The 11,914-nt window shown below is 41.0% G+C and overlaps 1 protein-coding gene across 1 annotated transcript; it reads left to right on the forward strand.

The window, feature by feature from the left end:
- The first annotated feature begins 1,182 nt into the window (after positions 1-1,182).
- Positions 1,183-7,256, forward strand: dpt (dermatopontin). Its single transcript, XM_030049826.1, has 4 exons — positions 1,183-2,719; positions 6,032-6,157; positions 6,250-6,357; positions 6,622-7,256. The coding sequence occupies exons 1-4, from the start codon at positions 2,445-2,447 to the stop codon at positions 6,686-6,688; spliced, it is 576 nt and encodes a 191-aa protein (XP_029905686.1). The 5' UTR covers positions 1,183-2,444; the 3' UTR covers positions 6,689-7,256.
- Positions 7,257-11,914: the final 4,658 nt, after the last annotated feature.

An 11,914-nucleotide genomic window follows, 5' to 3' on the forward strand; every position in this document is an offset into this window, starting at 1 on the left:
TAGAGTTACTGAGCATGACTCACAATAGACGGTAATGATCTTTTACCTACCTCTTGATTATGTAAAAAATATAGATTTGTATAGATATTTTCTGGTTGAGAATAGTTAGCATTACTGTAAAAATCACTCATATATAATGTGTAATGCATACAGACATTCTAATAGTTCACCTTAAAATAATATCACTAACATAAATAACATCAAAATATCATGGAGCTTTGAAGTACCACTGCCACTATCTGCATACTGCTATGTCTTTGTTGTATCATTATTACGTTTCTGAAATACACTAAAAGCACACAAAAGTATTTGGGTACACTTCTTAATCGCTGAATTCAGGCGTTTCATTCAGGTGTGGCAAATGGGACTGAATCCAGCAGCTAGCCATGCAGTCTGCCTTTACAAACATTTGTGAAAGAATGTGTTGTTCTAAAGAGCTCACTGAATTCCAGCGTGCTGCTGTAATAGTAATGGAATAGGATGCCACAAGTCAGTTCATGACATTTCTTTCCCTCCTAGATATTCCATCATCAACTGTAAGTGGTATTATTGGAAAGTGGAAGCGTTTAGGAACCACAGCAACTCAGCCACCAAGTGGCAGACCAGGTAAAGTTACAGAGCGGGGTCGCTGAGTGCTGAGGCACATAGTGCGTACAAGTCACCAATGCTCTCCTGACTCAGTAACTGCAGCGCTCCAAACCTCCTCTGGCATTAACATCAGCACAAAAACTGTGTGCCAGAAGCTTCATGGCATGAGGAGCCGCATACAAGCCTTACATCACCAAGCACAATGCCAAGTGTCACATGGAGTGGTGTAAACGTGTTTGGTGGAGTGACGAATCACACTTCTCTATCTGACAGTCTGATGAGCGAGTCTGGGTTTGGTGAATGCCACGAGAAGATTACCTGCCTGACTGCATTGTGCCGACTGTAAAGTTTGGTTGAGGAGGGATAATGCTGTGGGCTTGTTCGGGAAAGGTCCTTTTCTGTTCCAGCATGACTGTGTCCCAGTGCACAAAGCAAGGTGCATAAAGGTATGGTTGGGTGAGTTTGTTGTGGAAGAACTTGACTGGATGAATTGGCAAAAATTCCCACAGACATTCTCTTATAGAAAGTCTTCACAGAAGAGTGGAAGCTGTTCTAGCTGCAAAGGGGGGACCAACTTCATGTTAATGCCTATGGATTTGGAATGGGACGTCCTAAAAGCTCCTGTGGGTGTAATGTGTAGGTGGACCAATACTTTGGTCCATTTAGTGTATGTTATGGGGACAATTTCATCCCCCAAGCACCCACCACACTGCTTTAACAGACCCTCCTACTAATATCAGACTTGTGGACAAACTTGTGAAAAAGTCGTAATGATGGTCAGCATGAATGTCTTGAACAAATCAAACATTCAAGTTGAATTTTCAGTATTTGGATACTCCAATAAACTCATTTGTCAGTCTCTTGGGACATAATCCAGTAACACAAAATGTGTTTTTTTTTTTTTTTCCCCACATGACACATCTTTACAATGAAATCTGTTAGTTTGACCAAAAAATGTTTTGAGAAAAGCTTTCAGTACTACCTTCCATGAATCCAATGAGCTCAGTGCATAATAGAGCCACATTTTGTCTGCCAGTTAACTTTTACAGGAACATTGTGTTTCACAAGTACAGGAAAAGCTGTGGATGATGTCTGTTATCCAATGACACTGTGCAGAAAACAGAACTACTGTGCTTCACGAGAATAGAAGTCAACTTGGGATCCATGTTAGTGTTGAACTACATATTTATTGGCCATCTGTATCTATTTCCCACATTGTTATTTTACAGGCAAGTACTCAGTAATAGGAAGGAATATTAATTTTTTTATAATATCTTCTGGCAGGTCTCCACTTCAGCTGCATTTTTGTACGTAATATTAATTTACCTTGAGGTACTGAAGTGTTTTCAAATCATTTTAATAAATGCACCCAGACGTACTCTAGTGGGATCTATATTATATTCATCTAGACTCTGTCTGATGAAACAGCTGCGGGCAATCTGACATAATGATTTATGACACCATAAAGAAAAAAACAGGTTTTCCAGTCCAAATCAACCATTTCTATGGAGATAGAGATGACATGTTTACTCCATCAAAATGCTAAATATTTGAGTCCATTCTCCAGAGCCTAATAAAGAATTATATAAATATTTAAAGAGCATGTAGCACATGGTTCTTCTTATTTAATGGTGTTCTCTTTTAAGGCGCACCCCTTATCTATGGTGAGTTTTTGGTAAGGCATCATCTCAGAGTCCACCTTAAGGCATGACGTGAGGTCCAATTTTGGTTTTGTCCTGTGAGCAGCAAATTACATATCACCTCTGGATATAAAACATCTGGACAACAAAAGGCTTGGAGCTGTTTAAAGTGAGGCAGCTGTGTGGGAGCAGAGCAGACAGACGGACCTCTTCAAGATGAACTCTGCCTTCCTGGTGTGGGTTTTGCCTTTGCTCGCCACAGCGGCAGCTCAGCACAGCGACCACCACGACATGGGGTGGGTCAACACCTACCGCCAAGGCTTCAACTTCCAGTGCCCCCACGGCGAGCTGCTAGTGGCCATAAGAAGCTACTTCAGTGAACAGGAGGGTTCAGACCGCCTGTGGACGTTCGAGTGCCAGCCAGCCCCAGAGACTCTGGGGGAGCCCAGTGACTGCTGGTGGGACGACATCAGCCGTGCCGGGATGGAGTGGTAGGTCCCTGCTTAGTTTACTTGTTGACCACCTGCTATCTACTTTCTGTGACTTTTGCAGATGTGAACTGAGGCGTGTAAAAAAAAAAAACAACCTCAAACGTATTGTGTTTAGTGGTTAAAATGCTATTACTTGCATTCATGAATGCATTTGGTGATGGTACCAAATAGATATCAGAATGCAGATTTAAGCAGTCATTGCCCTCCAGTCAGCAAACCAAACATGTTTAATCTCAGTAGTACTGGTGGTGGGATATCTAGGACATAGCAGCATTTTTTTCCAGTTGGTAATCTTACTGCACAACACTTTGCTGACTGCCCTGGTTACGGATTTGTGTCTTTGACCAAAGGCATATGAATAAGTGATACAAAATGATAAAAAAGACTACAGCAGTCCTGAAATGCACAGAGAGGGACTAAGCATCTGGAAAAATCTCCCACAGTAAAACATGCAGTAAAATATATTTTTTCTTCCATTGATTCTCCTCTATTCTGTATAATGAGCAGAAAAATACTTGATTTGGTAATTTCACATAACAGTATTAAAATATTCATGAAAGTCACTCGGCCCGGACTGGACTAAGTATCCCAGCAGAATATTTATTGCCTGACGAATGGAAAAATCGTCTAAGCCGAACATCTTTGCCCCATTTGTGGGTGGACTTCTGCTCCAAAGAACAGGAGGAAATCAAGACCAAACAACCAAATCCACCTTTAACTCATTAGCGAATGCCACATAATCATTCAGGTTCTTTTGTCCACGTCCACTATGGGACACTTTGCTCTGACATGTGCACCGTCAATGCAGGTACTGAAAGGTCACTATTACCACACAACACAGGCCCATACAGAGCCAGCGTGGAGTTTGCTGCTCAAACTGTTGCATGAACAAAAACCACCCATGTTGTGCTGGCAGACACACACACACACACACACATACACACTCACACACACACACACACCAGTGGAACACCTCCAGACCTCACTTGTTGCAGAACAGCAGACGGTTGCAAGGATGCACTGACTTTGTCCTCTTAAAGAGACTCACACACTGTAAAATGAGCTGGATGCACTACTCCAGTTTTTACATTTAGCTACTCAACATTAAGAGCATATTTCAATTGTTTGATGTAATATTCATATGACATCAAATTGTAACAGTTTCTGAAACACAATCTGAAAAAAATGATTTTACATTAAACATACTCTTTAATGAAACATTACACTTATAAAGGACACAAAGGGTTATCCCCAGTTACTCTTCCTGAGAATCAAATCATCTGCTGATGAATGGTTGCATCCGACAGCAGATTAATTAACAGTTCATTATGTTCCAAGGAAATCATAGCAACAGTGAACAACATGAACTATTATTTCATTACCGTAGTCAATCCACTGTTATTTTCCACTTGGGTTATATTCATCCTGTGCGTTTCCCGTGTGTATCAGCCACTCTCATTGCAATTTCCATGTTGCAGAATGCCATTCATGAAGCAAATTAGTTCCTTCAAAAAGACCTGCTGACATTAATTAGATGACTGTCTGTAGAAAAGATACTCAAACTACAGAATATCACTCTCCAGATGTTGAAATAACTCAGTGAGGGCAATTTCTGTGCATGCGTCTGATGTTTATGTCACTATTTCATCAAAATGTCATTCCAGAGCTGCCATATGTGCCTTCAATTGACTATTCCTGGGAGCATAATGGCTTCCAGCAAATTTTTAGAAAATCTCATCCAACAGGCTGGGTCATAGGCCTTCGGAGACCCCCGTCTGCATTTTATAGGCCACATGTTACATCGATTTTCTGAATTTTTGCAACATGAAGATTGCAAAACTTTGATGGGGAAGCAAGTGTGATCTGTGTAATAAAAAGACGTCATCAAATTGTCTGCCAACACATGGGTCTGTTTAATTCACTGGAGAGGAAAACGTAAAATACCTGCCCTGTGTTTCCTTTTTGTCTCTGATCTCCTCTACCTGTAGCTAGGTGACGGGACTGCCCCATTTCAAATGATAACATCTGAACTTGAGTCAACTGGTCAAAATTAATTGAGTTGAAAAGTTGATCCAGTTAAAGGGCATGGATTTTGTTCTTTAAGACCTGAGAGAGAATTTTGGCCTGAACACTTTCTGTTCACAGCAGTTGGCATGTGACAACACAAACATTCAAACTAGCCTGATTGGGTCTACATCATAGCCATCATCAGTCACACCAAAGTTAAAAGATCATTCCAGGCAGATTGGGTACGATTTGTCAGTTGCAGCAGGTAAACACAACATTCAAAGTTGGCCCCTCCTCCCTGGATAATATAACCGCTGGCAGTGGATTTGGGTTTCCTAGGATGGTGACAGAATGAAATGCCTGCCAAAAAAAAAAAAAAAAAGCAACGTCGCCATCCTAGGATAAAAAATTATTGTGGAAAGAGCTTTTACTTTGTCATTGCAGTTTCAACTCAAAATAGTTTGCATTTGTAAATTCGATTCATTCATGTTTTGCCAACCAACACCATATGGACCCAACAACTGGACCCGTACAGCACACCATTACAATAACACCTTGTTTCAGATTTACTTGTGTTAAGAAAAGCTTGAGATCTACTGCACCCAAAACAGTGTGTCAAAGGCAGTTACTCTGACGGCTCTCAATCCCAGCCACACTTGCTTCCCATTAACACTGCTGGCTTTTGTATTACACTCTGGCTGAGACATTTCCCTGCTGGGAAAGACCTAACCTATTCCCATTGGCTCAATGGCTGTGGGCTGTGCTCATGTTGCCATGACAAAAGACAACATATCCTGGAGCTGCTGCTGCTCGGGGCTGGTATTCATGAAACTGTTGTGATGACAACTAATTGTTGTCATCACAACAATTAGTTGTCATTGTTGTTTAATCAACTACTGAGATTAAACATGTTTGGAACACAACAAATTGCACCATCATCAAATCTGATTGCCACCTGTTGCATTGAAAAGATCTCGGTAAACAACCATGTTGTTTGTCTTGTTGGTCAGTCGGTGTGTGTGATAGACCCTTTAAATTAATGCAGTACAACAATTAGACAGTGAAAGGTGGAAATACATAGCAGGGTATTGAATCCATTTTTATTTTTCTTCTACTTTTCAAATAGATAGAAGAATAGTTCAGTTCAGTTCAATTAGGAATCTGTATTGTCCCAAAAGGGAAATTTGGTTTGCAAGGCCACCATGCAATAATAAAACTGTAAGACCTAAAAACAGTAAAAATGACCTTCCTCTCGTTGTTGTGAATGAACCTGGACGTTTTTGTGACTCTTGTGTCTCTTTGTAGGACATCAACATGCACCCGCAACGGGCTGGTGGCAGGAGTACAGAGCAAGTACTTTGAATCGGTTCTTGACCGGGAATGGCAGTTCTACTGCTGCCGCTACAAACGCCGCTGCCCCTACTCTTGCATGTGAGTTACCACAGAACTATGGACTTTTTAAGAATGGTTATTTTACTGTCCCGGTCACCTCAAAGTTGTCTGTTTTGTTTTGATTTGGGCAGGAAGACCACTGATGTGCCTGAGTACTATAAAGAAGAGGGAGAGATGGTTATCCCGAGTTATGGATATTTCATCAGAGGTGCCCAGACCACCTTCAGCGGCGTGCTCAGGTTTGCTGAAAACAGTTTTAACTTGGAGCAAAAAAAAATTCTGATCCCATGTGGCAGTCTTTTGGATTGAATCAATCAAATCTATCACCACATCGATGAAATCCTCTAGCTCTCCTGGCTGATCTGATTAGTAGGAAACAAGATGTGAGGCCTATGGGACCAGAATTTACTGGCAGACCAAACAATAAATCAGAGAGAGAAAAAAATAATGCAATAACTCCTGATTGCTGAAATGACACGTTTTTGTGCTGTTCTTCCTTTCAGAGATCGGCAGTGGAAGTACATCCTGTGCAGAATCACAGATTTTGACTGTGAATTTGAGAACTTATAGATTTGTAAACACTTCAGCAGCAATTTTACCAACACATGTGCACAAATACACAAAATCTAACAAAAAATATATCTTTACGCTTCCATTTAGAGGTCAAACTATTACTGACATACTTAACAAAAGAGAACCCTCTGGATTCTGTTTTTATTTGTATTTGTATTTACTTTTTATAAATGTATTAATACCACTTAAATCAGCGCTGGTTGAATGTTACTAGCTTAGCATGCAAAGTGACTGTTGATGTAAAAGTGACTGTCAAAATAAACCAGAGCTCAGTGTGAAGTGTCCTTACAGGGGATTGGTGCTCCACAAGCCACCGGGCAGCTTCACTGTTTTCACTCACTTGACTTTGGAGCTGGGAGTCTTCAAGAGGCATGTGGCAGCACGTTCACAAATGAAATTCTGTTATTTCTTCGTTGATGCTGGTGGAAATCGTGGCCTCAGGCGCTGCTCAAGGATCTCTGAGCTGAGATGGAGTGACTGCGACGGCCTTGTGACAGTGACCTCTCGTGTCCTGTGGACTGGGGCTTTGTTATCCCTGAAGTGTCACCAAGATGAAGAGGCACATTGATTATTGCTGGCATTTACCTTGCACACCCAAGTGGACGCAAGGAAAATGCATCCCACTTGCTTTTCATATACTTTGTATCCTTCATTTATTCAAGTGTCCTCTTCAGTGTGGTAATCACCTGTATACCTCAATGTCTTTTGAGAATGAATAAAGGTTTTAAATTGGGTTTAACTCAAATGAATTTAATCTGTTGTGCTAGAACTGATATGTGATTCTATTGTGTTGTGTAAAAACAAGATGAACAAATGTCCCTTATTTTCTATCACCTTTAAAGTCTGTATCTGAAACTGTGTATTCATAACTGTTAGTGTGTTCATTCCCAGAATGCACCATTGAACTTCATCTATTATTTTCTTTATCAATGAAAATAATAGATGAAACATGCAATGTTGGAAAATGGAAGGGACGTCATTTTCCAAATCTGTTGTTCTAAAATATTTAGGGTACCTGCCTCAAAGTAAGCTGTAACACACACTAATGGTAGTCAAGCTCACTTTGTTTATTGCACAGTTGACATAATAACAGTCCTTCATTGCAGAGGTGTGGGTGAACACTAAATACCGTCTTAGGGAAAAGGGAGGAAGAATGGTCAAGATATTATCTGTGAATATGAGCCGTCCAACAGCTCAGAGCACCAGGACGATGAGCTCAGCCATGACTGTATCAACAGCTCCTTTGGGCTTTACTTGGATACGGTAAACTCAACACTTATTTCATATTGTCATTGTCAACACCAGCTCTTAAGGGCAGAGTGTAATTTGTGCAATGACATGCAGTTGGAGGAGTCCAACATGTCATTTTGTTAGAAAAACAAACCCAGAAATCAAACTAAAGACAAACATGAAGCTGAATGAACAAGCTCCTTCAACAGAACAGTTTACCCAAAATACAAAAAAAAGGATTTTTTCCAACTACCATCATCATCCTAATACAGTGATGCCGGATGGGTTTTCTTTTGTGGAGTTGAAAAAAAAAAAAACAACTTCATGAGAAAAACTCAACAGCAATAGCTCTTTCCAGAAACAATAACATGGATCTCTGGCATAATCCACAGCACTAAAGGCTGAGAGTTTTGTTGGGAACTATTTCCTGCTGAGGAGCACCAGCCAACCATGTCTATCTGCCCTAAAGGAGGATTCATTTGGGCCAAATCACACAGAAGCTGTGCTATCTGGACATATAGATTGCATTGTGGGTAAGTTGGGGGAAAAAAAAAAAAAAAATTATTTTGTGGTGAACTATTCCTTTAACAAACTGTGTCAAACAGTGGACTGGCAGTTGAACCTGATTTTCCCACCACACTGAGAAGGTTCAAGGTTATCTTTCAGATGCCAGGGAAATTGGGGAAAGAAAATTTTCCACATCTTTCCGATTTCATCAACATTGAGTTGTATTCATGTGGAATTTCCAAGAGGGAAGTTCATTTTTACCCAAAATATCTGGTAGCTTATGAATGTGAGGTTACTCAAAGCAGCCACAGTGAAACTGCTCGGTGTCCAACAGTAGAAAAGCTGCACTGATCAAATCTCAAGTCTAAGGATGGTAGCTCATTTTCACATGTAACGTGTTTACTGCAGTTGGCTTGAACCTCTTTGTGCAGTTTGTTTTGGGAGGTGAGTGCACCCTAATCCAATCCAACATTTGAAACCGTGTCTGACCCTGACTCCTGAAAGAGGTCGTCTGTGATCGGTTACAGGCAAACTCTGGGTGAGTCGTGTAGTCCTAACAGTAATCACACCAACACTTTGAGATGTGGTTTCAGTAAGGATTGAATCGCCTGCTGTACCATGTTTGTCATGACATTTTTTGTAGTGGTACCATGCTCTGATGGCTTCCTCTTTGACACACAGAAAAAAGCAGGATCACTTTAAAGCAAGGTCTCTGCTTCAGGATATTCCTTGCATGATGAACAGAGCCTTTTCTCTTTGCTCTCCTTCTTCTCTGACCAATAACGAGTAAGCACTTCACTTCAGTTTACATGTGGTGGTCCCTCTTGATTTGAGCTGTGTGAAAACCAGCAGGAACGAATGAAAAAAGCAACAATGCATCAAACAACTTGTAAGTCCAGACCATGGAAACGGACTTCTAGGTGTGAAAGCGACCTGCCTGTCTAAGTGCCACAGTTACACAGCAAACTTCATTTAGAAGAGTTCAGTGGGAGGACCGCCACGGGGGGTCTAGAAATCACTCTGTCATTCCCATTCAACTGGTTTAGGACTGGGCCAATGGCTCCTTTTTACCAGCTGAACTCTAACAGATCGTTGGTCACCATCCACTCCAACTTAATGGAGCAGGCTGGGTCCAGGCCAGTGGGCTCCCGACGCTGTCTTGAAAGAGCTGGGGAACGGGCCAGTGGCTTTTCAGCACTGTTTGTTTATGGCAACTGCTGTCTCGGGGCACGGGGCCAAGCACCACAGCATGACACAGCTGTCCCCAGAGCTACTGGCTGATGGCAAGCCACAAGCTCACAGAGGCCTCCTGACCTCAGGGACTCCTGGTCCCTGTGGTGGAAGCCTCTTTCCTTGGCTGGAAGGAAAGGGGATATACGGCTCCTCGCATGCCGATTACCACTCCCTCCTCTCCTCCAACTAGCCTGTGCTAATTACAGCTGGACAAAAAACTATCCATTTTAAAACAATATTTAAATTGGCAGTAATTAGAGCTTATAAGAGGAGCCACAGAGCTCTTAAAGTCTCCTTACTGCAATCACTGTTGGAATCTATAGTTAGCCATCATATAATTATGGGATCTCTATAAATTTACGCCAGCAGAGCTGCATCAGGAGGAAAAAAAGTTTTTGACTTGCTAACTTGCAACCTGCCACTGTTGCATGAGTGGATATAAGATATGCAAGAATGCATTCTAATTTTTCTTAATCCATGGGTTAAATACACAAATATGTAGCTACATTCAGGTTTTGAATTTGGCATGTGAGGAAACAGCATTAATCATGCTACAAAAATGTTATGATAACCCTTAACAGAAAAACAACCCATGATAATCTGTTCACAGATACTTTGGAGAAACAAAAATATGTGATTTCCTGGAGACCTACTCAGTAATATACATTTTGTACAAGTAGGAATTTGAACAACTTCAAATGATGGATAATAATGGAAATGATGATAGAAATGATTATCATTATCAAATTACTGCTAGTAATAAGCGAAAATCACTCCCAAACCAAAAACAGCTTGCTGAGTAAACCAGTGAGTTCTGCAACACCACGGCAAAGTAAGCAGGTCATCATTTTTGAAGTTACTCCTTAAAATTCTGTTTACTTTATATGCATTGTTTTGTCTATTTATGATGTTTTTGATGTATTTTAGATTTAATTTTTTTGTAAAGGTCACTCTCGATAGTGCTTGCCTTTGGACCCACCCTCATCTCATCCCTATCATAGGTACTATTTATTTATTTATTTACTTTTACTTCTATTTGTAAGCAAGTAAGTAAGTAAACTTTATTTCTGTGTTTGTGTTTTTGATGCTCTTATGTTTTGTCTTTTGTGTGTTGCACTACTTTCTGTTTGCTGCTGTCCTGGCCAGGACTCTGTAGAAAAAAGAGATTTTGAATCTCAAATCTTGAATCCCACTTCCTGGCCAAACAAAATCCTTTTTATTTTTCTATGAAGACTGAATGTTTTGCTGATCAGAATCCACGACAGGGGATCCACTATCACGAGTGAGATGAGAAAGGCTCTCGCAGAAATTACCTTGAAAATTACCGCCTACAGCAGGACTCAACAGGCTTGCCTTTTAATCAAAAACCAATCACCTGTGAATCATACAATAGAACATGTGATGTTTTTCTGCTCGCGGCCAGATCCTTGAGTAGGCAGATTTTCTGAACCCAGAACTTGGAGAGCAGTAAACGGCTGTGTTCATTAACCATGGTCCAGTGAGGCGTCTGTGCAGCCTGTGCTGAGAACGAGACAGAGACTTCACCAGCTGGGCTTTGCCAGGACTGGCTCCTAGGAATAACAGGCTATTGCATTCACACTGAAAATCCTTTCTAAAAATAACTAAAGTTCAAAACAAGTTTGTGGTGTTCCTCAAGTGGACCCAAGAACTGGGCAAAAATACATGAGAACGTGTTTGTGAACTTCTTGATGCACTGCAAGTATTCAGAGCATTCAAAATGTATTCAAATACTATATAATATACTGTCCATGCAGAGCCTCATCTCAAGAGTTCACCCCTCTCAAGTAGTTTAATGTTATTTTCTATTTGTTTTCTACTTGTACCCTTGCAGTTTTTAAGACTTTGCTGCATGCATCTTTTGTGCTCAATCAATTTTGCATACTTTCAAGTAAAACAAAATTAAAAAGTGCTGTTTTCAACTAGTGGAGTGAGTGGCTTTGTTTGGAAGAGATCTACAAGTGGGCAGGGAAAGCCCGAGTGAGTGCGCACCATGGTGGGTGACCCTGACCCAGCCCCAGGGCCGCAGAGAAAGCCTGTTTATTTTTGGGAGCCTCCGCCTGCTCTCAGTGCTATCGCTTGAGGATAAGAACAGCTGCCTCGCTTCACGTCAGACAAGCAGGGATGTTGTGCAGCGTAAACCCACTCAACCTCAACTTGCCCACTTTTTTTTTTTTTTTTAATTGTGGAACAGAGATTACCCTCCTGTCTAGGCTGACATACATTTGAATTCAC

This window comes from Myripristis murdjan, chromosome 4 (genome assembly GCF_902150065.1).
Source record: "Myripristis murdjan chromosome 4, fMyrMur1.1, whole genome shotgun sequence".
NCBI classification, from domain to species: domain Eukaryota; kingdom Metazoa; phylum Chordata; class Actinopteri; order Holocentriformes; family Holocentridae; genus Myripristis; species Myripristis murdjan.

What these genes read in the sequence shown, in the direction of transcription:
- dpt (XM_030049826.1), top strand. Translation starts at nt 2,445, where the DNA reads ATGAACTCTGCCTTCCTGGTGTGGGTTTTGCCTTTGCTCGCCACAGCG. An exon ending in AGCCGTGCCGGGATGGAGTG is followed by an intron (nt 2,720 to 6,031) that starts GTAGGTCCCTGC and finishes GTCTCTTTGTAG; the next exon opens with GACATCAACATGCACCCGCA. An exon ending in ACCTTCAGCGGCGTGCTCAG is followed by an intron (nt 6,358 to 6,621) that starts GTTTGCTGAAAA and finishes TCTTCCTTTCAG; the next exon opens with AGATCGGCAGTGGAAGTACA.